The sequence below is a fragment of the Melanerpes formicivorus genome, unplaced genomic scaffold, assembly GCF_026170545.1.
Source record: "Melanerpes formicivorus ecotype bairdi unplaced genomic scaffold, bMelFor1.0.p_v2 SCAF_250, whole genome shotgun sequence".
Classification (NCBI taxonomy): domain Eukaryota; kingdom Metazoa; phylum Chordata; class Aves; order Piciformes; family Picidae; genus Melanerpes; species Melanerpes formicivorus.
Window position 1 is genome coordinate 21,627 of NW_027142602.1, and position 24,038 is coordinate 45,664.

At 61.1% G+C, this 24,038-nt stretch overlaps 1 protein-coding gene across 1 annotated transcript; it reads left to right on the top strand.

Annotated features, from left to right (window-relative positions):
- The first annotated feature begins 735 nt into the window (after positions 1 to 735).
- Positions 736 to 24,022, top strand: LOC137458482 (sodium-dependent neutral amino acid transporter SLC6A17-like). The gene is made up of 2 exons (XM_068169954.1): positions 736 to 814; positions 23,573 to 24,022. Exon 2 carries the CDS (start codon positions 23,732 to 23,734, stop codon positions 24,020 to 24,022), a length of 291 nt encoding a protein of 96 aa, XP_068026055.1. The 5' UTR covers positions 736 to 814; positions 23,573 to 23,731.
- Positions 24,023 to 24,038: the final 16 nt, after the last annotated feature.

Genomic DNA, 24,038 nt, shown 5'->3' on the forward strand with positions numbered 1-24,038 from the left:
AAGGGAGATGGAGGTGGCTCAGTTTTGGGGGTCTATCCCAAAGGGAGATGGAGTCTGCTCAGTTTTGGGGTCAACCATCCCAGGGGGAGATGGAGTCTGCTCAGTTTTGGGGGTTTATCCCAAAGGGAGATGGAGATGGCTCAGTTTGGGGGATCATCCATCCCAAGGGGAAGTGGAGGTGGCTCAGGCAGGCAGCACAGGCGGCAAGGGACAGGAATGGAGCATAAACCCCTACCCCACCCTCTCTGAAACCATTCAAAGCCTCTCTTCAAAGACTCTGCCAGGCCACCCAACCCACCTGGAAACGCAGCCTGCTCCAGCCTGGCAGCCCAGAGGCAGCCTGGTGCCAGCCCAGAGGCAGCCTGGTGCCAGCCCAGCCCCAGCCCTCTGGAATTCTCTGGGTTGCACAACGCTGAGGCTGGGCTCAGCTCCCTGGCAGCTCAGCCTGTGAAGCAAATTAAGAGCAGAGCTCAGGAGCAAGCAAGCTCTTTAAAGCCCCTCTTGGCCTGCTGCTGGGAGCCCTTGCCTGGAGGGGGCTGTGATGGGACATGGTTCTCATTCCTCTGCCTGGGCTGGGGTTCATTATTTCTCCTTCCATTGTGCAGAGTCCTCTTTATTCCCTGCATGTCTGTGGCCCCCCTGGGGGGGCTGAGCAGAGCAGTGTGGGGTTTTTTTTCTCCTTGAGCTCAGACACAGCTCATTGCCTCCTTTTTCTTGGGGGAGGGAGGGAGGGAAGGTTTCTTGACATGATCTCCAGGCCCAAGATAGCTGATCCCTGCTCCCTGAAGGCCTGGGGAGGAAAAGCAGCCAACAGGTGAGTGCACACAGGGGCACCAGCCTGAGCCTCATGAAGGTCACTAATCAATGGTAGATGTTGCCTCCCAAGGGTCAATTCTTCCTCTTGGCTCTGCCCTGCTGAGACCCCCAGCTCCAATCCTGCCTCCAGTGCTGCTGAGAAGGACAAAGAGATGTTGGAGTGAGGCCAGAGGAGGCCACAAAGGTGATCCAAGGGCTGGAGCAGCTCTGCTGTGAGCACAGGCTGAGGGAGCTGGGGCTGTGCAGCCTAGAGAGAAGGCTCCAGGGAGACCCCAGAGCTGATGCCAGCACCTGAAGGGATCCTGCAGGAAGGCTGCAGAGAGACTTTCCATGAGGGTGTCTGGAGCCAGGCCAAGGGGGAAGGGTTTGAAGCTGAGGCAGAGCAGGGTTGGAGTGGAGCTGAGGAAGAAGTTCAATATCCAGGGTGGGGAGATCCTGGCACAGGTTGCCCAGGGAGGCTGTGGCTGCCTTCTCCCTGGAGGTGGTCGAGGCCAGGCTGGATGAGACTTTGAGCAACCTGGGCCAGCTGAGAGGTGTCCCTGCCCATGGCAGAGGTTTGGAGTAGATGATCTGTGAAGATGATCCAGTACAGACCAGCTCAGATTGTATGGTTCTGCTCTGGCAGGGGGGGTGTTGGACTCAATGAACATGAGCCTGCAGTGTGCCCAGGGGGCCAAGAAGGCCAAGGGCATCCTGGCCTGCAGCAGGAAGAGTGTGGCCAGCAGGAGCAGGGAGCTCATCCTGCCCTGTGCTCAGCACTGCTGAGGCCACACCTGGAGTCCTGTGGCCAGTTCTGGGCTCCTCAGTTTAAGAAGGACATTGAGAGACTTGAAGGTGTCCAGAAAAGGGCAACAAAGCTGGGGAGGGGTCTGGAGCACAGCCCTGGGAGGAGAGGCTGAGGGAGCTGGGGTTGCTCAGCCTGCAGAAGAGGAGGCTCAGGGGAGACCTTCTTGCTCTCTGCAACTCCCTGCAGGGAGGTTGGAGCCAGGTGGGGGTTGGGCTCTTCTCCCAGGCAAGCAGCACCAGAACAAGAGGACACAGTCTCAAGCTGTGCCAGGGGAGGTTCAGGCTGGAGGGGAGGAGAAAGTTCTTCCCAGCAAGAGAGATTGGCCCTGGGGATGTGCTGCCCAGGGAGGTGGTGGAGTCCCCATCCCTGGAGGTGTTCAGGAGGGGCTTGGATGTGGCCCTTGGAGCCATGGTTTGGTTGTCAGGAGGTGCTGGGGGACAGCTTGGACTTGCTGAGCTCTGAGGTCTTTTCCAACCTTGTTGATTCTGTGATTCTATCTCAGGCTAAATCCAAGCCCAGGCTGGAGCAAAGCTGAGCTTGGGGGGGTGGGGGTATACACCAGCTCAGGAGGATGAAGTCTCTGCATTTATGCAGTCCCCTTCAATGCTGAGGGTGAAATCCTGCTGGGGAAAGCTTCTTCCCACTCCTCATCCCAACAGGGCAGTGTAGAGACAGGGGCACCAGGCACTATGGTTCTGTGACTCTGTGGTTCTATGACTCCATGATTCCATGGTTCTGTGACTCTGTGATCCTCTGATTCTATGATCCTATGATTCTATGATCCTATGATTCTATGATCCTCTGATTCTATGATCCTATGATCCTCTGATGCTATGATCCTATGACTCTGTGATCCTCTGATCCTCTGCTCCTCTGCTCCTCTGATCTTTGGAGGTCCCTTCCAGCCTCTGCCACCCCCTGGCTCCCATCCTGTGCCACCCAAGGGCTCTGTACTTTTCCAGCGCCAGCCTGAGCAGCAGGAAGAGCCTGGGCTTAACGCAGAGCATGAGTAATGTCTCTCCTGGAAGAACAGTGCCCCGGAGAGCTGGGGAAGGGCTGATTCCAGGCTGGGAGACAGCCGCATTTCCATACAGGCAGGAGGGAGCGGCAGCAGCCTATAAATAGCCGGCTGAATTTACCGCTGCTCTCATGTGACCCTGATCCCCGCATCTTCGCCGCTGCCATCTGTCACCATGGCAATGGCATCGCAGGGCCATCAGCCCCTTCATTCATAGCCAGGGCCAGGGGAAGAGAGCGGGGAGCCCAGCACCGAGGGGGGGAGGCATCGCTCAGGTTGTGGTTGGTTTGGGGTTGGGTTTGGTTTTTTTTCTTCCCCCCCCCAAGCATGAAAGCTGCAAATTCAAGGAGGAAAAAAAATATACAGCAGGAGGGGGGAGTTAGAGGGAGTTGGAGGGAGAAGGAGTTGGGGGGAGAGGGAGTTGTTGGAGGGAGAGGGAGTTGGAGGGAGAGGAAGTTGGACAGAGAGGGAGTTGGACAGAGAGGGAGTTGGAGGGAGGAGTTGGAGGGAGAGGGAGAATGAGTTAGAGGGAGAATGAGTTGGAGGGAGAAGGAGTTGGGGGGAGAGGGAGTTGGAGGGAGAGGGAGTTGTTGGAGGGAGAAGGAGTTGGAGGGAGAGGAAGTTGGACAGAGAGGGAGTTGGACAGAGAGGGAGTTGGAGGGAGGAGTTGGAGGGAGAGGGAGAATGAGTTGGAGGGAGACGGAGAATGAGTTGGAGGGAGAGGGAGTTGGAGGAAGAAGGAATTAGAGGGAAAAGGGAGTTAGAGGGAGAAGGAGTTGGAGGGAGAGGGAGTTGGAGGGAGAGGAAGTTGGAGGGAGAAGGAGTTGGAGGAAGAAGGAATTAGAGGGAAGAGGGAGTTAGAGGGAGAAGGAGTTGGAGGGAGAGGGAGTTGGAGGGAGAGGAAGTTGGAGGGAGAAGGAGTTGGAGGAAGAAGGAATTAGAGGGAAGAGGGAGTTAGAGGGAGAATGAGTTAGAGGGAGAAGGAGTTGGAGGGAGAAGGAGTTGGAGGGAGAGGAAGTTGGAGGGAGAGGAAGTTGGAGGGAGAGGGAGTTGGATGGAGAAGGAGTTGGAGAGGGAGTTAGAGGGAGAAGGAGTTAGAGCGAGAAGGAGTTGGAGGGAGAGGGAGTTAGGGGGAAGAGGGAGTTAGAGAGAGGAGTTAGAGGGAGAAGGAATTAGAGGGAAGAGGGAGTTAGAGGGAGAAGGAGTTAGAGGGAGAAGGTGAGGAGACCTTCAAGATCAAACTGGATGTGGCCCTGGGGGAGCCTGATCCGGTCGGAAGTGTCCCTGCTGACTGCGGGGGGGTGGGTTGGACAAAGATGCCCTCCGAGGGTCCCTCCCGGCCCGAGGCAATCCGTGCAATGGTTTCTTCCCGGGCAGGGATGCGGCAGACCCTGAGCTGCCGAACCTGCTGCTGCCGGGCTGAGCTGCGGGAGGGGAAGGACAAACAGACGATCCCGGGCGGCTAGACAGCAAGGATGGATGGATGGACAGCAGAGATGAATGAATCCCCTCCCTGCTCCGGCCCCAGCGGTTTGGAGCATCGGCAGAGCGCTGCGGGCGCGGGGAAGGTGATTTCAACCCCCAAATCCCCTCCGGCTCCAGGGATCACCCTGGTGCCCCCTTAATCATTCAGCTCCTCTGCAGGTGAAACGCTGCCTAAATGCTGCTTCCCTCCTCCCCCTCCCCAAGCAGGGTGTGAAGAGGGAGGGATTATCAGGGCAGCGAGCAGGGGGCTGCCGGGGAGCTGTGGAGACGATTTTCCACCTAAGCTGTCAAGCCGACCTACATTCCAGGGGAAAATAATTGAAAGGGATAATGCCCTCTGCTTTCTAAACGTGTATTTGCCCTCAAAGCCATGCGGGGCTGTCATGGCTCAGCCTGAGCCTGGGCACTGCTAACACGGAGGGAAAGGAGCAGAGCCTAAGACAGGAGAGCCCTGGGAAGGAGAAGCCCCCGGCCCTGAGCGAGCGCAGGGTCCTGCAGCTGGGTCGAGGCAACCCCAGGCACAAATCCAGGCTGGGCTTGGCTGGAAAGCAGCCCTGAGGAGAGGGACTTGGGGGTGCTGAGGGAGGAGAAGCTCACCAGGAGCTCTCAGTGTGCACTTGCAGCCCAGAAAGCCAACCAGAGCCTGGGCTGCAGCAGGAGGAGTGTGGCCAGCAGGGCAAGGGAGGTGATTCTCCCCCTCTGCTCAGCTCTGGGGAGACCCCACCTGGAGTCCTGCCTCCAGTTCTGGAGCCCCTATGGCAAGAGGGATCTGGAGGTGCTGGAAGGTGTCCAGAGCAGGGCCAGGAGGATGAGCAGAGGGCTGGAACACCTCTCCTATGAGGACAGACTGAAGGAGTTGGGGCTGTTCAGTCTGCAGAAGAGAAGGCTCTGAGGTGACCTCACTGTGGCCTTCCAGGATCTGCAGGGGGCTCCAGGAAGGCTGGGGAGGGACTGCTCAGGATCTCAGGCAGTGATAGGACTAGGGGGAATGGAATGAAGCTGGAGGTGGGGAGATTGAGGCTGGAGGGGAGGAGGAAGTTCTTCCCCATGAGAGTGGTGAAGCCCTGGGATGGGTTGTGCAGGGAGGTGGTTGGGGCCCTGTCCCTGGGGGTGTTTAAGCCCAGGCTGGCTGAGGCTCTGGCCAGGCTGATCTAGTGTGGGGTGTCCCTGCCCATGGCAGGGGGGTTGGAACTGGCTGATCCTTGTGGTCCCTTCCAACCCTGACTGATACTACTATGATACTACTACTGGTCTAAACCCAGGCTGGTGCAGGTCTGCCTTCATGGAATGGTTTGGGTGGGAAGGGAGCTTCAGAGCTCCTCCAGGCCAACCCCTGCAGCCCCCAGGGACAGCCCCAACCCCAGCAGGCTGCTCCCAGCCCCAACCAACCTGCCCTGCCCTGCTGCCAGCCCTGGGGCAGCTCCCAGCTCTCTGGGCAGCCTGGTACAGGCTCTCCCCACCCTCAGCACCAAACATTTCTCCTTCTCTCCACTCTGAGTCTGCCTCTTTTAGTTCCAAACCATCTCCCCTTGGCCTGTCCCATCAGGCCCTGCTCAAACTCTGTCCCCAGCTTTCTCCCAGGCTCCTTTCAGCACTGCAAGGCCACCAGGAGGTCTCCCTGGAGCCTTCTCCTCTCCAGGCTGCACAACCCCAACTCTCCCAACCTGGGCTCCCAGCAGAGGGCTTCCAGCCCTGCCAGCACTGCTGTGACCTCCTCTGGCCCTGCTCCCCCAGCTCCCTGTCTGTGCTGAGGGCTCCAGAGCTGCCCCAGCCCTGCAGGGGAAGTCTGAGCAGAGCAGAGCTGTGGTGGAACCACCTCAACCAGCTGAGCAGACACCATGAGGCTTTTGCAGGGCAGTCCCTGTTGAGGCTCTGCCCCTTCTAGTACCATGAGGAGCTGCCTGAGCCCTGCCTGGGACGGGGAAGAGGTGGAGGTTTAATGGAGTGTGGCCTCATTTCTCCCCAGGGGACAGGAGGCAGAGTTATGACTGTGGCTGTTGGGCTCTGGATCTCGGTGCAGGCTCTGGCTCAGCTCCCAAGGACCTGGGAGAATTGATCATTTTGTGCCTAACAGGCTGGAAAGGGAACTGCTCCAAAGGCCAGGAATGTGCACAAACATTGGGATCCAGGAGCTGGAGGAGGAGGTGGGTGGTTTGGAGCTGCAGGGTCAGAATCCTTTGGGCATTCCTCTCTTCCTAATGTGGTTTTTGCCTCCTCTCAGGGTTGGTCACAGGCCCAGGAGCTGGATACTGCTACCAGCAGCCTCAGCCCCAGGAACACACTGGTTAGAGAAACTCAGCCAGGCTCCACTGCAGGGCTTTGGATGGCCTGAATTTGGGTTTTCAGGACCCAGAGGCTTTAATCCTTTCCAGCAGGTGCTGAAACCAGCAACCAACTCCTCTGAAAGCTCCTTGTCCCCACCAGTAAGCCAACCCAACAGCCCCTGGCTTGCCCAATTAACCCAATTAGATGTTTGCTGAGGGCAGTAGTGGATGAAAGGAGTGGATGAAACTGCACACCTGAAGGCTGGCCAAGGGCTCAGGCCCAGCCAGCATGGAGTTAGGAAGGGCAGGTCCTGCCTCTCCAAGCTGAGCTCCTTCTATGCCCAGGGGACTGCCTGGTGGCTGTGGGGCAGGCTGTGGATGTGGTCTGCCTGGACTGCAGCAAGGCCTTTGACACCGTCCCCCACAGCAAACCCCTGGCCAAGCTGTCAGCCCCTGGCTGGGACAGCAGCTCTCTGAGCTGGGTGAGGAACTGGCTGGAGGCTGAGCCCAGAGAGTGGTGGTGAATGGTGCCACAGCCAGCTGGCAGCCAGGCACCAGTGCTGTGCCCCAGGGATCAGTGCTGGGCCCTGTGCTCTTTAACATCTTCATTGATGATCTGGAGGAGGGGATGGAGTCAGGCATCAGCAAAGTTGCAGATGACACCAAGCTGGGGGCAGGAGTTGAGTGTTAGAGGGCAGAAGGGCTCTGCAGAGGGACCTGGACAGGCTGGACAGATGGGCAGAGGTCAACAGGATGGCATTCAACAAGTGCCAGGGGCTGCACTTTGGCCACAGCAACCCCAGGCAGAGCTACAGGCTGGGGGCAGAGTGGCTGAGAGCAGCCAGGCAGAGAGGGACCTGGGGATAGTGGTTGATAGTAGGTTGAACATGAGCCAGCAGTGTGCCCAGGTGGCCAAGAAGGCCAATGGCATCCTGGCCTGCAGCAGGCAGAGTGTGGCCAGCAGGAGCAGGGAGCTCATCCTGCCCTGTGCTCTGCACTGCTGAGGCCACACCTGGAGTCCTGTGGCCAGCTCTGGGCTCCTCAGGTCAGGAAAGAGGTTGAGCTGCTGGAAGGTGTCCAGAGAAGGGCAAGAAAGCTGGGGAGGGGTCTGGGGCACAGCCCTGGGAGGAGAGGCTGAGGGAGCTGGGGTTGCTTAGCCTGCAGAAGAGGAGGCTCAGGGGAGACCTCATTGCCCTCTACAACTCCCTGCAGGGAGGTTGGAGCCAGCTGGGGTTGGCTCTGAGCTGCTGTCCCAACCAGAGCAGGTTGCTCCCAGCCCCAACCAACCTGCCCTGCCCTGCTGCCAGCCCTGGGGCAGCTCCCAGCTCTCTGGGCAGCCTGGCACAGGCTCTCCCCACCCTCAGCACCAAACATTTCTCCTTCTCTCCACTCCCAATCTGCCTCTTTTAGTTCCAAACCATCCCCCTTTATCCTGTCCCACCAGACCCTGCTCAAAACTCTGTCCCCAGCTTTCTTCCAGGCTCCTTGAAGGCCACCAGAAGGTCTCCCTGGGAGCCTTCTCCTCTCCCAGGCTGCACAGCCCCAACTCTCCCAGCCTGGCCTCTCGCAGCAGCATTTCGGGGGGCGAGGGCTCGCTTCCCGGGCAGGTTCTGCCCTTCCCCTCTGCTGCCAACCCTCCCTGCTGTCCTCGATTTAACGTTCTGAGCCCAAAGATGCCCTCAAGAGCCGCTGGTGATGTCGGTGGGGAGGGTGTGGGGGGTGGTGTGTGGAGCACGGCACCCCGGCTTTGACGTGCAGCTGCCGGTGACTCAAGCCTGCGTCAGGGGCTGCGTGGCCCTGATGATTTATTTATGTTGTTAGTATTTCTATTGCTTTTTGGGGTTGTTTCCCCCCCCCTCCCCCCCTTCCCCCTCCTTTTGGGACTGAAGTTACCTCTCCCCACCTCCCTCAACCCCAGGCGAAAGCGAGCGGCGCCGCACCGAGCCCAGCGCGCAGCCACCGACCGGAGCCGGCGAACGGGGCGGGAGTGTCGTGGTGGAGGAGGGGGTAGGAGGGGGGGAGTGGGGAGGAAGAAACGGATGGGAAGCGGCCACCCCCCCCCCCCGCTCATCAAACCACCGGCACCGGCGCAGCTGCTCCTCCGCCCGGAGCCCCGGAGCCTCCCCCCCGCTGCCACACCGGGAGCCTCGGAACCGGCAAGCGCGGAGCAGCAGCGGCTCCCGGGGAGGGGGAAGAACCTGGGGCGATTGCCACCCGGGAATTTGCGCTTTGCCTTCGGGAGCCGGTCAGTCGCTGGCGGGATCGGGGAGGGGGGGGTGTTTCCTTTTGGCCGGGGGTCGATCTCTCCCGAAATCTGCTCGATCCTTTCCCACGATCGATTCTCCCCGCTTCCCCCCCGTTCCCACCCTCTCCTCCCCCGGGATTTTGTCTGTCTGGGTTTTGCCTAGAATCGCCTCAATTGCTCAATAGGATGCGGTGAGATTCATCCCGGGATTTGGTAGGTTGCTGTCAGGATCTGGTCTGTTCCTCCTGGCATCGTCTCGGTCGGTTCCTGCCGAGATCTGATCGTTGTTATCGTTGTTGTTGTTGTTTTTCACCCCGGGACCGACTCGGTTCCATCCTCCCCGGAGCCGCCGCAGCGTCGGGGTCAGGGGCAGCTCCCTTCGCTTCCCCCTCCCGAGCCCTAGCGGGGTCTCCCCTGCTGCTGTCTGCGGTGTTCCTCCCTCCCCAGCGCTGCTGTCGGGGCCTTTTTTTTTGTCGGGGGAGGGGGACACAAGATGCTGAGAGAGAGACCCGGGTCTGGAAGCATCAGGCGTGGCCCTAAGGGTGGTGGCACCGAGGGCTGGAAGGGGACATCCAGCGACGGCTTCAGCCGCCCTGAAGCGGCTGGGGGATGGCTACCGAGAGAGGGTGGCACTGGCCAGCGGGCTGAGGTCGGTGCCGGGGGGTTGGGGAGGGGATTCATCCCCTCGGAGCTGCTGCCTGAGGCTGGGCAGAAATGCAGCTTCCAGGTTGACCTTGACGATAACATTGGGAGAGGAGAAGACGTTGGGGCTCTGAGGGATGTTCTGCTCCTGGCCCCTCAGGTCTCGGGGGGGTTATTTCCCTCTCTTCCCCTGCTGTTCCCTTGGAGGGGGGTGGAGGGGGTCAGTGACTGGTTTGGGGCAGAAAAATGGGGCTGGGGGCGGGGTGGGGGGTGTCCTGGTTTTGTGTGTTTCTCCGGATTGGGTGTGGAAGGTCCTTATCACCTCCTGTGTGCTTATTGTACCTCCGGATGTGCCCAAAGATGCCCCTTTGGGGCTGGCACCATGGCCGAGGGGCAGCTTTGCCTCACTTTGGGGTGGGGGTTTGGAGCAGCTCAGAGATCTCTGTGAAGGAGCCAGCAGGTGAAATCCTCCCCTGCTGCTTGGGATGGCTGAGGCACCTGAGGGCTGAATCCACCAGGAGCTGATGCAACTATTCCTGGGCTTGGCAGGCAAAAAATAAACCCCAACCCCCCCCTCCCCAAATGCCACCACGGCAGAGGAAGCTATTCTGGGCAGGGCAGAGAGTTCCTGCCCGGTATCTCTCTGGAGGTGTCAGGACTAGGTCAAGGAAGATGGCTTGGTGGTGGTGGTGGTGGTTTGCTTCAGGAAGAGGGAGGAAAATGTGGGTCTGATCCTCTGGGGATCAGAAAGGGGGAGATGGCTGCCTGGAGGTCGAGAGAGGCATCAGAAGGCTTCGGTTTGAAACGTGGGAGTCACACGGAGCCGGAGCAGAGCTGAGGTGGAGTCACGAGGAGCGGATGCTGACCTCCGCGCATCCCGTGGCAGCAGCTCTGCTTTTGCCCCCATCCTGGCTCTCCCCTGGGCTGCTTTGTTGACAAACCCAGCAGCAGCAGCAGCAGCTTCACCAAGGACGGCAGGGAGCCAGCGGAGCTTGCCGAGGGAGCGGGACGCTGCCCCCCTGGGCTGCCTTCTTTAGGTGTAGGGGTGGGGGGAGCGGGGCGGAAACCTGGCTTGGCTTTGAGGTTCTACCGCTTCACCTTCAGGCTGAGTCAAGAGGGGGATCGCCAGCGCAGAAAGCCGAGCAGGGGGAGCCCAGCCGAGCCCGGAAGGGATCAGCTGAGGGCTGCCTTTGATCTGGTGTCACACCGCTGCAGCTGATGCGTGTTTGCACGGCGCTAAATGAGAGACGAAAGGAGCCCCCCCTCCCCCCCTAAAGCTGATGAATCAACTCAGCTCCTACACTTCGTGACGAGCCCCGGTGCCAAGGCTTCCCTTCCTCCCCGGGGGCTGTTGTGTCTGGCTCGTACCCCCCCCCCCCCCCCCAAAATGCCCTTTCTGAAGGTTTCTTGGCACCTAGTGAAAGGGAAAAAAAAACCCCAACCCCATCACCCCCAAACCAACTAAACCTCGCCGAGAGGTTCCGGCTTGCCACAGGGAGTGGGGAAAAAAAAAACCCCAAGCCTGAGCTGGGGCAGGGGGGGGGTTGGGAAACGTTCCCCACCTCTGGGGTGGAGCAGAGGAGGGGCTTCGAGAGGAGCTGGGGGGGCTATTTTTAACGGCCGGGCTCCGGTGGCGCTGCCAGCCGCTCGGGGAGGTGCTGAAGGCAGCCGTGGGGGCAGCTCTGATTCATCGGCAGCAGGAGCTGCTCCTCTGTCACGATGCTGAAGCGGGGCTGAGCGGCAAGGACGCGGCGCAGAGCGGCTCCAGCACCTCCAGCTGGGCCGTGCTGGGCCGTGCTGGGCTGCTGGGGCTGCCCCTGAGCCCACAGCAGGGCTTGGGAGCTTGGTTCCCAGTCGAGCTGCTTCTCATAGGGTCATGGAGTGGCTTGGGTTGGAAGAGAGACCTTGAAGATCAGCTCATTCCAACCCCCTCACCAAGGGGCAAGGACCTTCCAGCAGATCCAGGTTGCTCAAGGCCCCATCCAGCCCAGCCTGGGGCTGGAGCCTCCACAGCTTCTCTGTTCCAGTGCCTCACCACCCTCAGGGGGGAGGAATTCTTCCTAGAGGCCAATCTAAATCCATCCTCCTGCAGCCTGAAGCCATTATCCCTCCTTCTGCCCCTCCATGCCTTTGCAACATGTCCTTCCCCAGCTCCTCTGTAGCTCCCTTCAGGTACTGGAAGGCTGCTCTAAGGTCCCCCTAGTCCTATCACTACCTGAGATCCTCAGCAGTCCCTCCCCAGCCTTCTTGGAACCCCCTTCAGATACTGAAAGGCCACAATGAGGTCACCTCAGAGCCTTCTCTTCTCCAGGCTGAGCAACCCCAAGTCTCTCAAGCTGTCTTCAGTGCAGAGGTGCTCCCAGCACCTTCTTGAAGGGCCTTGGGCATCCCTGTGCTCTCCCAGCCTGGAGGGGTTTAACAGCCCTGGAGATGTGGTGCTTGGGACAAGGGTGGACTTGGCAGAGCAGGGTTCATGGTTGGACTTTGATGACCTTGAAGGTCTTCTCCACCCCCAATGGCTCTGGGACTCCACCTGCCCTGTGCTGACCCCCTGCAGAATTTCTGCCTCTCCACACCTGGCTGCAAAGGGTGGGAGGGGACTGGGGTGGCAGCTCAGCTGCTGTGGCTGAGCCAAGCCTTTGCCACCGCCACAGGGTGCTGAGGACCTGCTGCTAATTAACTGGGATCGATAAAAGGGAGAGAGGGAGCAGCCCTAATGAGCCCAGATGGCAGAAACCTTCCCCATGGAGCCAGGCAGGAGCAGGGGCAGGGGCAGGGGCAGGGGCAGAGGCAGAGGCAGGGGCAGGGGCAGGAGCAGGAGCAGGAGCAGGAGCAGGAGCAGCAAGTCCCAGCTAGCCCCAGCTAGCCCCAGCAAGCCCCAGCTAGCCCCAGCTTGCTTGAATAGATTTAAGATGGAGGCTTCTTGGGTGGTGGAAGAGAGGTTTGGGTGGCAGAGGCTGCAGGGAAGTCCTCAGAGCAGGGCTGGGGGAGGGATCAGAGCTGTGATGCTTCTGTGTCAGGCAGAAATCTCTCCCCAGGGCTTTGAGGTGAGGCTTGGATGCTCCTGGCAGGGTCCTGCCCTTGGTGTCCTGTGGCTTTTCAGGATGGGGTGGGGTGTCCCCCAAAGGATCCACTCTGTCTGGGTGATCCCTCTCCCATCCCAGGGGAGCTCCTGCCCCTGAGGTGCAGCACAGAGGGGCCTGGAGGTGTTTTGCTGTGGGAGCTGGGATGTGCCTCCCAAGCTGCCTCCCTGCACAGCAGTGAGGGATGCTAGGAGCAGTCCTCGTTCCTGTCCTCTGCCTCTCCTTCCCAGGCTCTCCAGCTCCCTGGGTGACCTTGGATCCGTTCCTTTCCCCTCCCTGCTTCCACCTCCACCATCAGCCTGGCCCTGGGTGCGAGGTTTCCCTCTCTGGGAGGATGAGGAGATGCAATCTGATGCTCTGACCCTGATCCCAAAGCAGAGAGTGGTCTTCCTCCTCCTAAAATCCCCTCAGTGCCTCTGGTGCCTTGGCTCTTCCCTCCCTTCTGGGCTCTGTGACCTTGATGGAGGGAGCTGGACCCTCCCTGGGGTGGGGCTGGAGGGAGCTGGACCCTCCCTGCTGGGGCTGGAGGGAGCTGGACCCTTCCCTGGGGTGGGGCTGGACCCTCCCTGGGGTGGGGCTGGAGGGAGCTTCCCCTCCCTGGTGTGGGGCTGGCTGCTTCACCAGGAGCATCTTTCCCCTTCCCCTTAGGAGCTGCCAGGGATTTGCTGGGGAGCTGAGCACAGCTGAAGGTGGTGGGGTGGGAAGGGAGTCCCCATGGCCTGAGTGTTCATTTTATTCACCCAGTCCCAGCCTGTTTTTTCCCCTGCCCCAGTTCCTCTTTTCAGGCCCTAATAAGTGTAGAATTTGGACATGGGAGAGGAGAAATCCTGAGCCCCCCTCCCCCATGCCTGTCCTTCAGACCTGGAGCATGGCTGCTGCTGGCTGCTGCTCTCCCCAGAGGCTGCTGCAGATCCCCTTCTCCTCCCCAGCCTCAGCTGAAAGCTTTGCTGACACACTTCCAACCTCCTTTATCCCTCCCCCAGCCACCTTCTGGAGGGAACAAGGCTGGGCCAAGGCAGGGCACAGGGGCTGGGAGCATCCCACCCCCTCCCCTGCACCCTCGGGGGTGCTGCTGGCAGGGCTGGGCAGGAGGAGGTGGAGCCTTTGGGTCCCAGAGGCAGAGTTGGTTGTGTTGGAAAAGAGCTTTCAGATCATGGAGGCCAAGCCTGCACCCAGCCCTGCCCCAGGGGCACCACCACCCCCCCTGGCCCTCAGCACCACAGCCCTGCCCCAGGGGCACCACCACCCCCTGGCCCTCAGCACCACAGCCCTGCCCCAGGGGCACCACCACCCCCTGGCCCTCAGCACCACAGCCCTGCCCCAGAGCACCACCACCCCCTGGCCCTCAGCACCACAGCACTGCCCCAGGGCACCACCACCCCCTGGCCCTCAGCACCACAGCACTGCCCCAGGGCACCACCACCCCCTGGCCCTCAGCACCACAGCACTTCCCCAGGGCACCACCACCCCCTGGCCCTCAGCACCGCAGCTCCAGGGCTCTGAAACCCCTCCAGGGCTGGGGACTCCACCACTGCCCCTGGGCAGCCTGGGCCAGTCCTCAAGGGGAAGAAATTGTTCCTCCTGGCCCAAGCTGAAGCTCCCCTGGGGCAGCCTGGGGCTGGAACTTGAGCAGCTTTTCCCAGGCAGGTGCTCCCTTTTCCAGCTGGGTTTGATGGGAGCCTCGTGGCAGGGGTTAAACCCCCTGGCTGCAGCAGAGGAGGAGCTTGCCCACCTCTGCCCCTTCCCTGGCTGGGGTGAGGCCAGCTTGTGCCACAGCAAACCATTGCCAGGTGGCTTTGAGGGGCTCCTGAGTGGCTGGCAGTGTGGAGGACACAGTGGCCAAGGCCACTGAGGGGTGACCTCATTGCTGGTGCTGAAGCTGTGCAGGGTGATGCCCAGAGGCTGGAGCCAGGCTCTGCTGGGGGATGCCCAACGCCAGCCCAAGAGGGCCATAAAGGGCATCCTGGGGTGGATTAGGAGTGGGGAAGAGGTCTGGAGAGGTTCTCCTCCCCCTGCTTGAGAGGGTCCAGAGCAGAGCCACAAAGATGATGAAGGCAGAGGAAGATCTTCCTCATGAGGAGAGCCTGAGGGAGCTGAGGGTGAGCTGAGCTCCTCCAGCTTGCAGAGGAGCAGCCTGAGGGTGACCTCCTTGCTGGTGCTGAAGCTGTGCAGAGTGATGCCCAGGGGCTGGAGCCAAGCTCTGCTGGGGGATGCCCAATGCCAGCCCAAGAGGGCCAAAAGGGCATCCTGGGGTGGATTAGGAGTGGGGAAGAGGTGCAGAGAGGTTCTCCTCCCTCTCTGCTCTGCCCTGCTGAGGCCACAGCTGGAAGCCTGTGGCCAGCTCTGGGCTGCTCAGGGCAGGAAGGACCTCGGGGAGGGAACTTGAGAGGATCCAGAGCAGAGCCACGAAGATGGTGAAGGCAGAGGAAGATCTTCCTCGGGAGGAGAGCCTGAGGGAGCTGAGGGCTCTGGAGCTTGGAGAGGAGCAGCCTGAGGGTGACCTCCTTGCTGGTGCTGAAGCTGTGCAGGGTGGTGCCCAGAGGCTGGAGCCAGGCTCTGCTGGGGGATGCCCAATGCCAGCCCAGGTGGAAGCTGAGGCAGAGGAAGCTCCATGGAAAGAGGAGGAAGAATTTTGTCCCTGTGAGGGTGACAGAGGCCTGGAGCAGGCTGCCCAGGGGGGCTGTGGGGGTCTCCTCCTCTGGAGATACTCAACCCCCACCTGGATGTGTTCCTGTGTGCCCTGCCCTGGGTGATGCTGCTCTGGCAGGGGGGCTTGGACTGGATGGGGTCCAGAGGTCCCTTCCAGCCCCTAACAGTCTGTGACCCTCTGACCTCTGTGTCTTCTGGGCTGGGGAAAGATGGGCAGGGGCTTGGCCCTTGGTGCAAGCAGGAGCCCTGGGCACAGCCAGCAGCAGGGCTGGTGCAGGAGCAGGGCTCAGGGCTGGTGCAGGAGCAGGGCTCAGGGCTGGTGCAGGAGATAGGCTCAGGGCTGGTGCAGGAGCAGGGCTCAGGGCTGGTGCAGGAGCAGGGCTCAGGGCTGGTGCAGGAGCAAGGCTCAGGGCTGGTGCAGGAGCAGGGCTCAGGGCTGGTGCAGGAGCAAGGCTCAGGGCTGGTGCAGGAGCAGGGCTCAGGGCTGGTGCAGGAGCAGGGCTCAGGGCTGGTGCAGGAGCAGGGCTCAGGGCTGGTGCAGGAGTAAGGCTCAGGGCTGGTGCAGGAGCAGGGCTCAGGGCTGGTGCAGGAGCAGGGCTCAGGGCTGGTGCAGGAGCAAGGCTCAGGGCTGGTGCAGGAGCAGGGCTCAGGGCTGGTGCAGGAGCAAGGCTCTGGGCTGGTGCAGGAGCAGGGCTCAGGGCTGGTGCAGGAGCAAGGCTCAGGGCTGGTGCAGGAGCAGGGCTCAGGGCTGGTGCAGGAGCAGGGCTCAGGGCTGGTGCAGGAGCAAGGCTCAGGGCTGGTGCAGGAGCAGGGCTCAGGGCTGGTGCAGGAGCAGGGCTCAGGGCTGGTGCAGCAGCAGCAGGGCTCAGGGCTGGTGCAGGAGCAAGGCTCAGGGCTGGTGCAGGAGCAGGGCTCAGGGCTGGTGCAGGAGCAAGGCTCAGGGCTGGTGCAGCAGCAGCAGGGCTCAGGGCTGGTGCAGGAGCAAGGCTCAGGGCTGGTGCAGGAGCAGGGCTCAGGGCTGGTGCAGGAGCAGGGCTCAGGGCTGGTGCAGGAGCAGGGCTCAGGGCTGGTGCAGGAGCAGGGCTCAGGGCTGGTGCAGGAGTAAGGCTCAGGGCTGGTGCAGGAGCAGGGCTCAGGGCTGGTGCAGGAGCAAGGCTCAGGGCTGGTGCAGGAGCAGGGCTCAGGGCTGCTGCAGGAGCAAGGCTCAGGGCTGCTGCAGGAGCAAGGCTCAGGGCTGCTGCAGGAGCAAGGCTCAGGGCTGGTGCAGGAGCAGGGCTCAGGGCTGGTGCAGAAGCAGGGCTCAGGGCTGGTGCAGGAGCAAGGCTCAGGGCTGGTGCAGGAGCAGGGCTCAGGGCTGGTGCAGAAGCAGGGCTCAGGGCTGGTGCAGGAGCAGGGCTCAGGGCTGGTGCAGGAGCAGGGCTCAGGGCTGGTGCTTGCTTGGCAAGGGGTTAAGTGTGGAGCCCATGGAAGTGGGAATCCCAGGCAAGGAGGAGAGCCTGGGCCATGGAGCAGGGGGAGGTGAGGAGCTGCATCGTCCACAGGGACAAACCCGAGCTGCTTTCCCCCTCCCCAGGGCATGGCTTGAGCTGGAAGGGACCATAAAGAACATCTGCAGTGAAAAGGGCTGGGACTGTGAGCAGAACTGGGTCAAGAAGGTCACAAAATGGTTTGGGTTGGAAGGGACCTTGAAGGTCATCCAGCTCCAGCCCCCTGCCATGGGCAGGGACACCTCCCCCCAGCACAGCTTGCTCCAGGCCTCATCCAGCCTGGTCTTGAACACCTCCAGGCAGGGGACAGCCACAGCCTCCCTGGGCAGCCTGTGCCAGGCTCTCCCCACCCTCACTCTAAGCAATTTCTTCCTCCTCTCCACTCTCAGTTTCCCCTGTCCAGGATGGGTCCCTGGCCAACAGGAAGCAGAGTTGGGGATGGCTCTGGAAACTCATGGGAGAGTTTTAGCTCTGCTCTCCTGGGGGGGGGCCACAATGGGAGCTCCATCCTGCATTATCCATCTGGAGAAGAGGCTGAGGGGGGACATGGAGCAGGGCCAGAGAGAGGCAACCAAGCTGGGGAAGGGTCTGGAGAAGAGGGCTGGGGAGGAGCAGCTGAGGGAGCTGGGGGGGTTGAGCCTGGAGCAGAGGAGGCTGAGGGAGACCTCATTGCTCTCTGCAGCTCCCTGAGAGGAGGCTGCAGCCAGGGGGGTTGGGCTCTGCTCCCCAGTCTCAGGTGATGGAAGGAGAGGCCATGGCCTGAAATTGTGCCAGGGGAGGCTGAGGTTGGAGAGGAGGCCAAATGACTTTGCTGGAGGAGTGGTCAGAAGAGTTGGGGAATGGCTCTGGAAAAATCATCCAACCTGCTCCTCCACACTGCCAGGGCTGGCCCCAGCTTCCCTGGGCAACCTGGCCCAGTGTCTCCCCACCCTCACTGGAAAGACCTTAGTGCTCTTGGCTGCTCTCCAGTGACCTCCAGGAAGCCCAGCAGAAAGTGGGGGGGGGACCCTCATGGTCCCTCTCCAGCCATCAGCAGTGGGCAGGGTGGTTGGTGCCCCCAAAACCAGCTCTGGGCCACAGCAGCAGCACCAGTGAAGGCTGGTGGAAGCTCTTGGATCTAAGCTGTCTCCATTTGAAGCCAATTAAGGTCACCAGGGCTGAAACAAACTGAATCTCCCTCTGTCAGTGCCAAGGGTTTTCTGTCTCTGGCCTGGAAACCTCCTGATCATCAGCTGACCTTCCTCCTTCTCCTCCTCCTCCTTCTCCTCCTCCTCCTTCTCCTTCTCCCCCTCCATCTTCTCCCCCTCCTTCTTCTCCCCCTCCTCCTTCTCCCCCCCTCCTCCTTCTCCCCCTCCTCCTTCTCCCCCTCCTCCTTCTCCCCCTCCTCCTTCTCCCCCTCCTCCTTCTCCCCCTCCTCTTCTTCTCCCCTTCCTTCTCCTCCTCCTTCTCCCCCTCCTCCTTCTCCTCCTCCTTCTCCCCCTCCTCTTCTCCTCCTCCTTCTCCCCCTCCTCCTTCTCCCCCTCCTCCTTCTCCTCCCCTTCCTTCTCCTCCTCCTTCTCCTCCTCCTTCTCCTCCTCCTCCTCCTCCTCCTTCTCCTCCTCCTCCTTCTCCTTCCCCCCACTCCAGGGTGGTTATTCTTTATGGCAGATGGATTTGTGTTTGAATTCCCCTTTCACTATGGGGCTGGGGTGGCTCTGGGTTGTGCTTTCCACTTGGAGGGGTGTGGACCCCCCTTGCCCCCAGGGCTGGGTGACCTCGGTGCTGCCTGGATCCAGCCACAGGATCCCAGGATGCTCTGCCTGTGGCTGCAGTCAGGTTTGCCCACCCTGCCCAGAAGCCTGAACCTGGGCTGGAGTTTGGGTTTGCCCACCCTGCCCAGAAGCCTCCAGCCAGCTCTGAACCTGGGCTGGAGTTTTGGGTTTGGCCACCCTGGCCCAGAAGCCTCCAGCCAGCTCTGAACCTGGGCTGGAGTTTGGGTTTGGCCACCCTGCCCAGAAGCCTGAACCTGGGCTGGAGTTTGGGTTTGTCCACCCTGCCCAGAAGCCTGAACCTGGGCTGGAGTTTGGGTTTGTCCACCCTGCCCAGAAGCCTGAACCTGGGCTGGAGTTTGGGTTTGCCCACCCTGCCCAGAAGCCTGAACCTGGGCTGGAGTTTGGGTTTGTCCACCCTGCCCAGAAGCCTGAACCTGGGCTGGAGTTTGGGTTTGGCCACCCTGCCCAGAAGCCTCCAGCCAGCTCTGAACCTGGGCTGGAGTTTGGGTTTGGCCACCCTGCCCAGAAGCCTGAACCTGGGCTGGAGTTTGGGTTTGTCCACCCTGCCCAGAAGCCTGAACCTGGGCTGGAGTTTGGGTTTGTCCACCCTGCCCAGAAGCCTGAACCTGGGCTGGAGTTTGGGTTTGCCCACCCTGCCCAGAAGCCTGAACCTGGGCTGGAGTTTGGGTTTGCCCACCCTGCCCAGAAGCCTCCAGCCAGCTCTGAACCTGGGCTGGAGTTTGGGCTTGGATTGCAGTCTGCTGCCCACAGCTCCACACTTGTGTGCAAGACCCTGCCCTGTGCCTCGGGGTTGAACCTTCCACCTCCTGAGAGCTCCACTTGGTGCTCCTGAGGATGGAGCCTGGCAGGGGGCAGCAGGGATGGCCTAGCACTTGGGAGATCCCAGGATCAGAGGGTCTTAGGGGTTGGAAGGGACTCTGGAGATCATCCAGTCCAACCTCCCTGCCACAGCATCCAGCTCAGGTCCCACAGGAACACATCCAGACAGGGCTGGAGAGGCTCCAGAGAGGACTCCACAACCTTTCTGGGCAGCCTGCTCCAGGGCTCTGGGAGCCTCACAGTGCAGAAGTTCCTCCTCATGCTGAGGTGGAGCCTCCTGTGCTGCAGTTTCCATCCACTGCCCCTTGTCCTCTCCCAGGGTGCAGCTGAGCAGAGCCTGGCACTGTCCCCCTGGTGTGTGGCTTGGTGGCTTCGTGCTGGCTCTGGCTGGGCTCAGCTCATGCTGCCAGGAGGGCCATGGTTGATTGTGCTCCTGGCATCACTGAGTGGACAACTTCCCCTTCAGGCCTGGATCTCCTCTGGGCATCACCACCCTCACCAGGCTGGGGCTGAGCTGCTTGGGGGGGGGGGGTCGGGGGGTGGCAGGACCTCCCCATGCCAACCCATGGGGGCACAGTGACAGAGCCACACCGAGATTTGGACCTGTGCCATGGTTTGCCCCTGCTGTGGTTTCATATGGGGGCATCTCCCAGGGGAAGGGAGATTTGTACCTCTGCTCTTTCCCCCTCAGCTCAGGTCAGGAAGGAGGTTGAGCTGCTGGAAGGTGTCCAGAGAAGGGCAACAGAGCTGGGGAGGGGTCTGGGGCACAGCCCTGGGAGGAGAGGCTGAGGGAGCTGGGGTTGCTTAGCCTGCAGAAGAGGAGGCTCAGGGAGACCTTCTTGCTCTCTGCAATTCCCTGCAGGGAGGTTGGAGCCAGGTGGGGGTTGGGCTCTTCCCCCAGGCAAGCAGCAGCAGAACAAGAGGACACAGTCTCAAGCTGTACCAGGGGAGGATAAGGCTGGAGGGGAGGAGAAAGTCCTTCCCAGCCAGAGAGATTGGCCCTGGGGCTGTGCTGCCCAGGGAGGTGGTGGAGTCCCTATCCCTGGAGGTGTTCCAGAGGGGCTTGGATGTGGCCCTTGGAGCCATGGTTTGGTTGTCAGGAGGTGCTGGGGGACAGCCTGGACTTGCTGAGCTCTGAGGTCTTCTCCAACCTGATTGATTCTATGACCAAAGAGAGGTCAAGCAAGGGTGAGGGCTTCTCCTGGCCACTGTTTTGCTTCCCTCCTGTACCCAGGAAGAGTAATTGGCCCTTGGAATGTGCTGCCCAGGGAGGTGGTGGTGTCTCCATCCCTGGAGGTGTTCAGGAGGGGCTTGGATGTGGCCCTTGGAGCCAGGGTTTGGTTGTCAGGAGGTGCTGGGGGACAGCTTGGACTTGCTGAGCTCTAAGCTCTCTTCCAACCTGATTGATTCTATGATTCTATGATTTCCTTGGCTGCTGGAGGAGGCCTTTTCCTCCAGCCTCTGAGTTCCTGCTGGCTGGGGCTGCTCCAGGCCCCGGGGTGGCTGCGTGCTGCTAACTGCGGCGCCGGAGCCGCCGGAGCCTCCGGAGCTGTCCCTGAGGGAGCCCTCGTTAGGCAGTTAAATATTGCCTGGGCCAGCCTTGGAAGGAGCACTGGAGCAGCTCCTCCTGAGGAGCTGGATCCAGGAGAGCTGTGGAGCCCACAGGGTTGCCTGGCAACGGATGCAGCCAGCAGCCAGAAATAGCTTCTGAACCAGGAACTGAGCCTGGCAGAGAGGAGAGAGAGAGAACTTTCTGCAGGGGTGAAAGGAAGCAGCAGGCAGAGTGTGGCCAGCAGGAGCAGGGAGCTCATCCTGCCCTGTGCTCAGCACTGCTGAGGCCACACCTGGACTCCTGTGGCCAGAGGGGTTGGAGTGGAGGAGCTTTGAAGGTCCTCTCCCACCCAAACCAGCCTGTGGGCAAAAAGAGCAGCCCCAGAGGTAGCCTCCTGGGCACTGCTGGGGCTCTGCCCTGGGGAAAGAGAAGACTTTAGAAGGGGAAGAAGACTTGGTCAGCCCTTTCCTCCAAGGATAATTGAATCTGGTAGAGGAGTCACCCTCCCTCAGAGCACACAGGGGCAACAGGAGGCAGGAGCAGCAGTCAGGAGCCAAATCCTGCTCCCCCATAACTCAGGTGCAGATCTGAAGCTCACCCTTTGGTCACCTCGGTGCTCAGAGGTCACCCAAAGCCTGGTGGCAACCAGAAGCTCCAGATCCAAGTCTGGGTTCAGAGGACAGCACATCTCCAGCCACAGCAGTCTGATCCAGCAGGATGGCATTCAACAAGCCCAAGTGCCAAGGGTTGCACCTTGGCCACACCAACCCCAGGCAGTGCCACAGGCTGGGGGCAGAGTGGCTGAGAGCTGCCAAACAGAGAGGGACCTGGGGGGAGTGGTGGAGAGCAGCTGAACAGGAGCCAGCAGTGTGCCCAGGGGGTGGCCAAGAAGGCCAAGGGCAGCCTGGCCTGCAGCAGGCAGAGTGTGGCCAGCAGGAGCAGGGAGCTCATCCTGCCCTGTGCTCAGCACTGCTGAGGCCACACCTGGAGTCCTGTGTCCAGTTTTGGGCTCCTCAGGTCAGGAAAGAGGTTGAGCTGCTGGAAGGTGTCCAGAGCAGGGCAACAAAGCTGGGGGGGGGTCTGGGGCACAGCCCTGGGAGGAGAAGCTGAGGTTGCTCAGAGCCCTCTCCAGCCTCATCTCAAATATCTCCATGGATGGAGCCCCAGCCACCCCCCTGCTCCAACCAGCCCCAGCATTCCACCACCCTCATGGTCCCTCTGCAGTCAGCAGGGACATCCTCCCCTAGATCAGGCTGCCCAGAGCCTCACCTCGACTACCTCCATGGATGGAGCTCCAATCACCTCCCTGACCCAACCTGTCCCAGCTTTCCACCACCCTCAGCAGGGACATCCCCCTCTAGATCAGGCTGCCCAGAGCCTCACCTCAATGATCTCCATGGATGAAGCTCTAACCACTTCCCTACTCCAGCTTGTCCAAGTCTTCCACCACCCTCAGCAGGGACATCCTCCCCTAGATCAGGCTGCCCAGAGCCTCCCCTCGACTATCTCCATGGATGGAGCCCCAACCACCTCCCTGCTCCAGCTTGTTCAAGTCTTCCACTACCCTCAGCAGGGACATCCCCCCCTAAATCAGGCTGCTCTGAGCCCTGTCCAGCCTCACCTCGACTATCACCACAGATGAAGCCCCAGCCACCCCCCTGCTCCAACCAGCCCAGTATTCCACCACCCTCATGGTCCCTCTGCAGCCAGCAGGGACAATCCCCACTACATCAGGTTGCCCAGAGCCCTCTCCAGCCTCACCTTGAATACATGGATGGATCCCCAGCCACCTCCCCTGACCCATCCTGTCCCAGCCTTCCACCACCCTCATGGTCCCTCTGCAGTTAGCAGGGACATCCCCCTCTACATCAGGCTGCCCAGAGCCTCACCTCAATGATCTCCATGGATGAAGCTCTAACCACTTCCCTACTCCAGCTTGTCCAAGTCTTCCACCACCCTCAGCAGGGACATCCTCCCCTAGATCAGGCTGCTCTGAGCCCTGCCCAGCCTCACCTCGACTATCTCCATGGATGAAGCCCCAACCACCTCCCTGACCCAACCTGTCCCAGCCTTCCACCACCCTCAGCAGGGAGATCCTCCCCTAGATCAGGCTGCCCCAGAGCCTCCCCTTGACTGTCTCCATGGATGAAGACCTAACCACCTCCCTGGCTCAACCTGTCCCAGAGTTCCACCACCCTCAGCAGGGACATCCTCCCCTAGATCAGGCTGCCCAGAGCCTCCCCTTGACTATCTCCATGGATGGAACCCCAACCACCTCCCTGGCTCAACCTGTCCCAGCCTTCCACCACCCTCAGCAGGGACATCTCCCTCTAGATCAGGCTGCCCAGAGCCTCACCCTCAACTATCTCCATGGATGGAGCTCCAACCACTTCCCTGCTCCGGCTTGTCCAAGTCTTCCACCACCCCTCAGCAGGGACATCCTCCCCTAGATCAGGCTGTCCAGAGCCTCCCCTTGACTGTCTCCATGGATGAAGACCTAACCACCTCCCTGGCTCAACCTGTCCCAGAGTTCCACCACCCTCAGCAGGGACATCCCCCCCTAGATCAGGCTGCTCTGAGCCCTGCCCAGCCTCACCTCGACTATCTCCATGGATGGAGCCCCAACCACCTCCCTGACCCAGCCTGTCCCAGCCTTCCACCACCCTCAGCAGGGACATCCTCCCCTAGATCAGGCTGCCCAGAGCCTCACCTCAACTATCTCCATGGATGGAGCTCCAACCACTTCCCTGCTCCGGCTTGTCCAAGTCTTCCACCACCCTCAGCAGGGAGATCCTCCCCTAGATCAGGCTGCCCAGAGCCTCCCCTTGACTATCTCCATGGATGGAGCCCAAACCACCTCCCTGGCCCCATCCTGCCCCAGCCTTCCACCATCCCCCCGCTGCTGCAGACCCTGTCCCTCACCTCCCCTCTCCGTCTGCTCTTCCCCGCCCAGGTCCCGCCGATGAAGAGGAGGTGAGCTTGGAGCTGTAGGCTCGCCCAGGCGCCGTTCCCCGGAGGGACCATCCTTCTTCTTCTCCCCTTCCCGCGGACCCCCCCGCCCCCGGGGCGCCGGGGCGCGGCGGTGCGGGGGGCGCCGGCCGGAGCCGTCCCGATGCCGAAGAACAGCAAAGTGACGCAGCGGGAGCACAGCAGCGAGCACGTCACCGAGTCGGTGGCCGACCTGCTGGCCCACGAGGAGCCCGTGGACTACAAGCGCAGCGTCCTCAACGTCGCCGGCGAGCCCTGGGACAAGCAGAAGGATGGAGACGAGGAGCTGGAGGCGGAGAACCGCCCGGCGTGGAACAGCAAGCTGCAGTACATCCTGGCTCAGATCGGCTACTCCGTGGGGCTGGGCAACGTCTGGCGCTTCCCCCTACCTCTGCCAGAAGAATGGAGGAGGTGAGAGAGGGGCTAGGGGC

Bases quoted from the DNA above. Each gene is read 5' to 3' on its own strand.
- LOC137458482 (XM_068169954.1), top strand. From the start codon at position 23,732: ATGCCGAAGAACAGCAAAGTGACGCAGCGGGAGCACAGCAGCGAGCAC.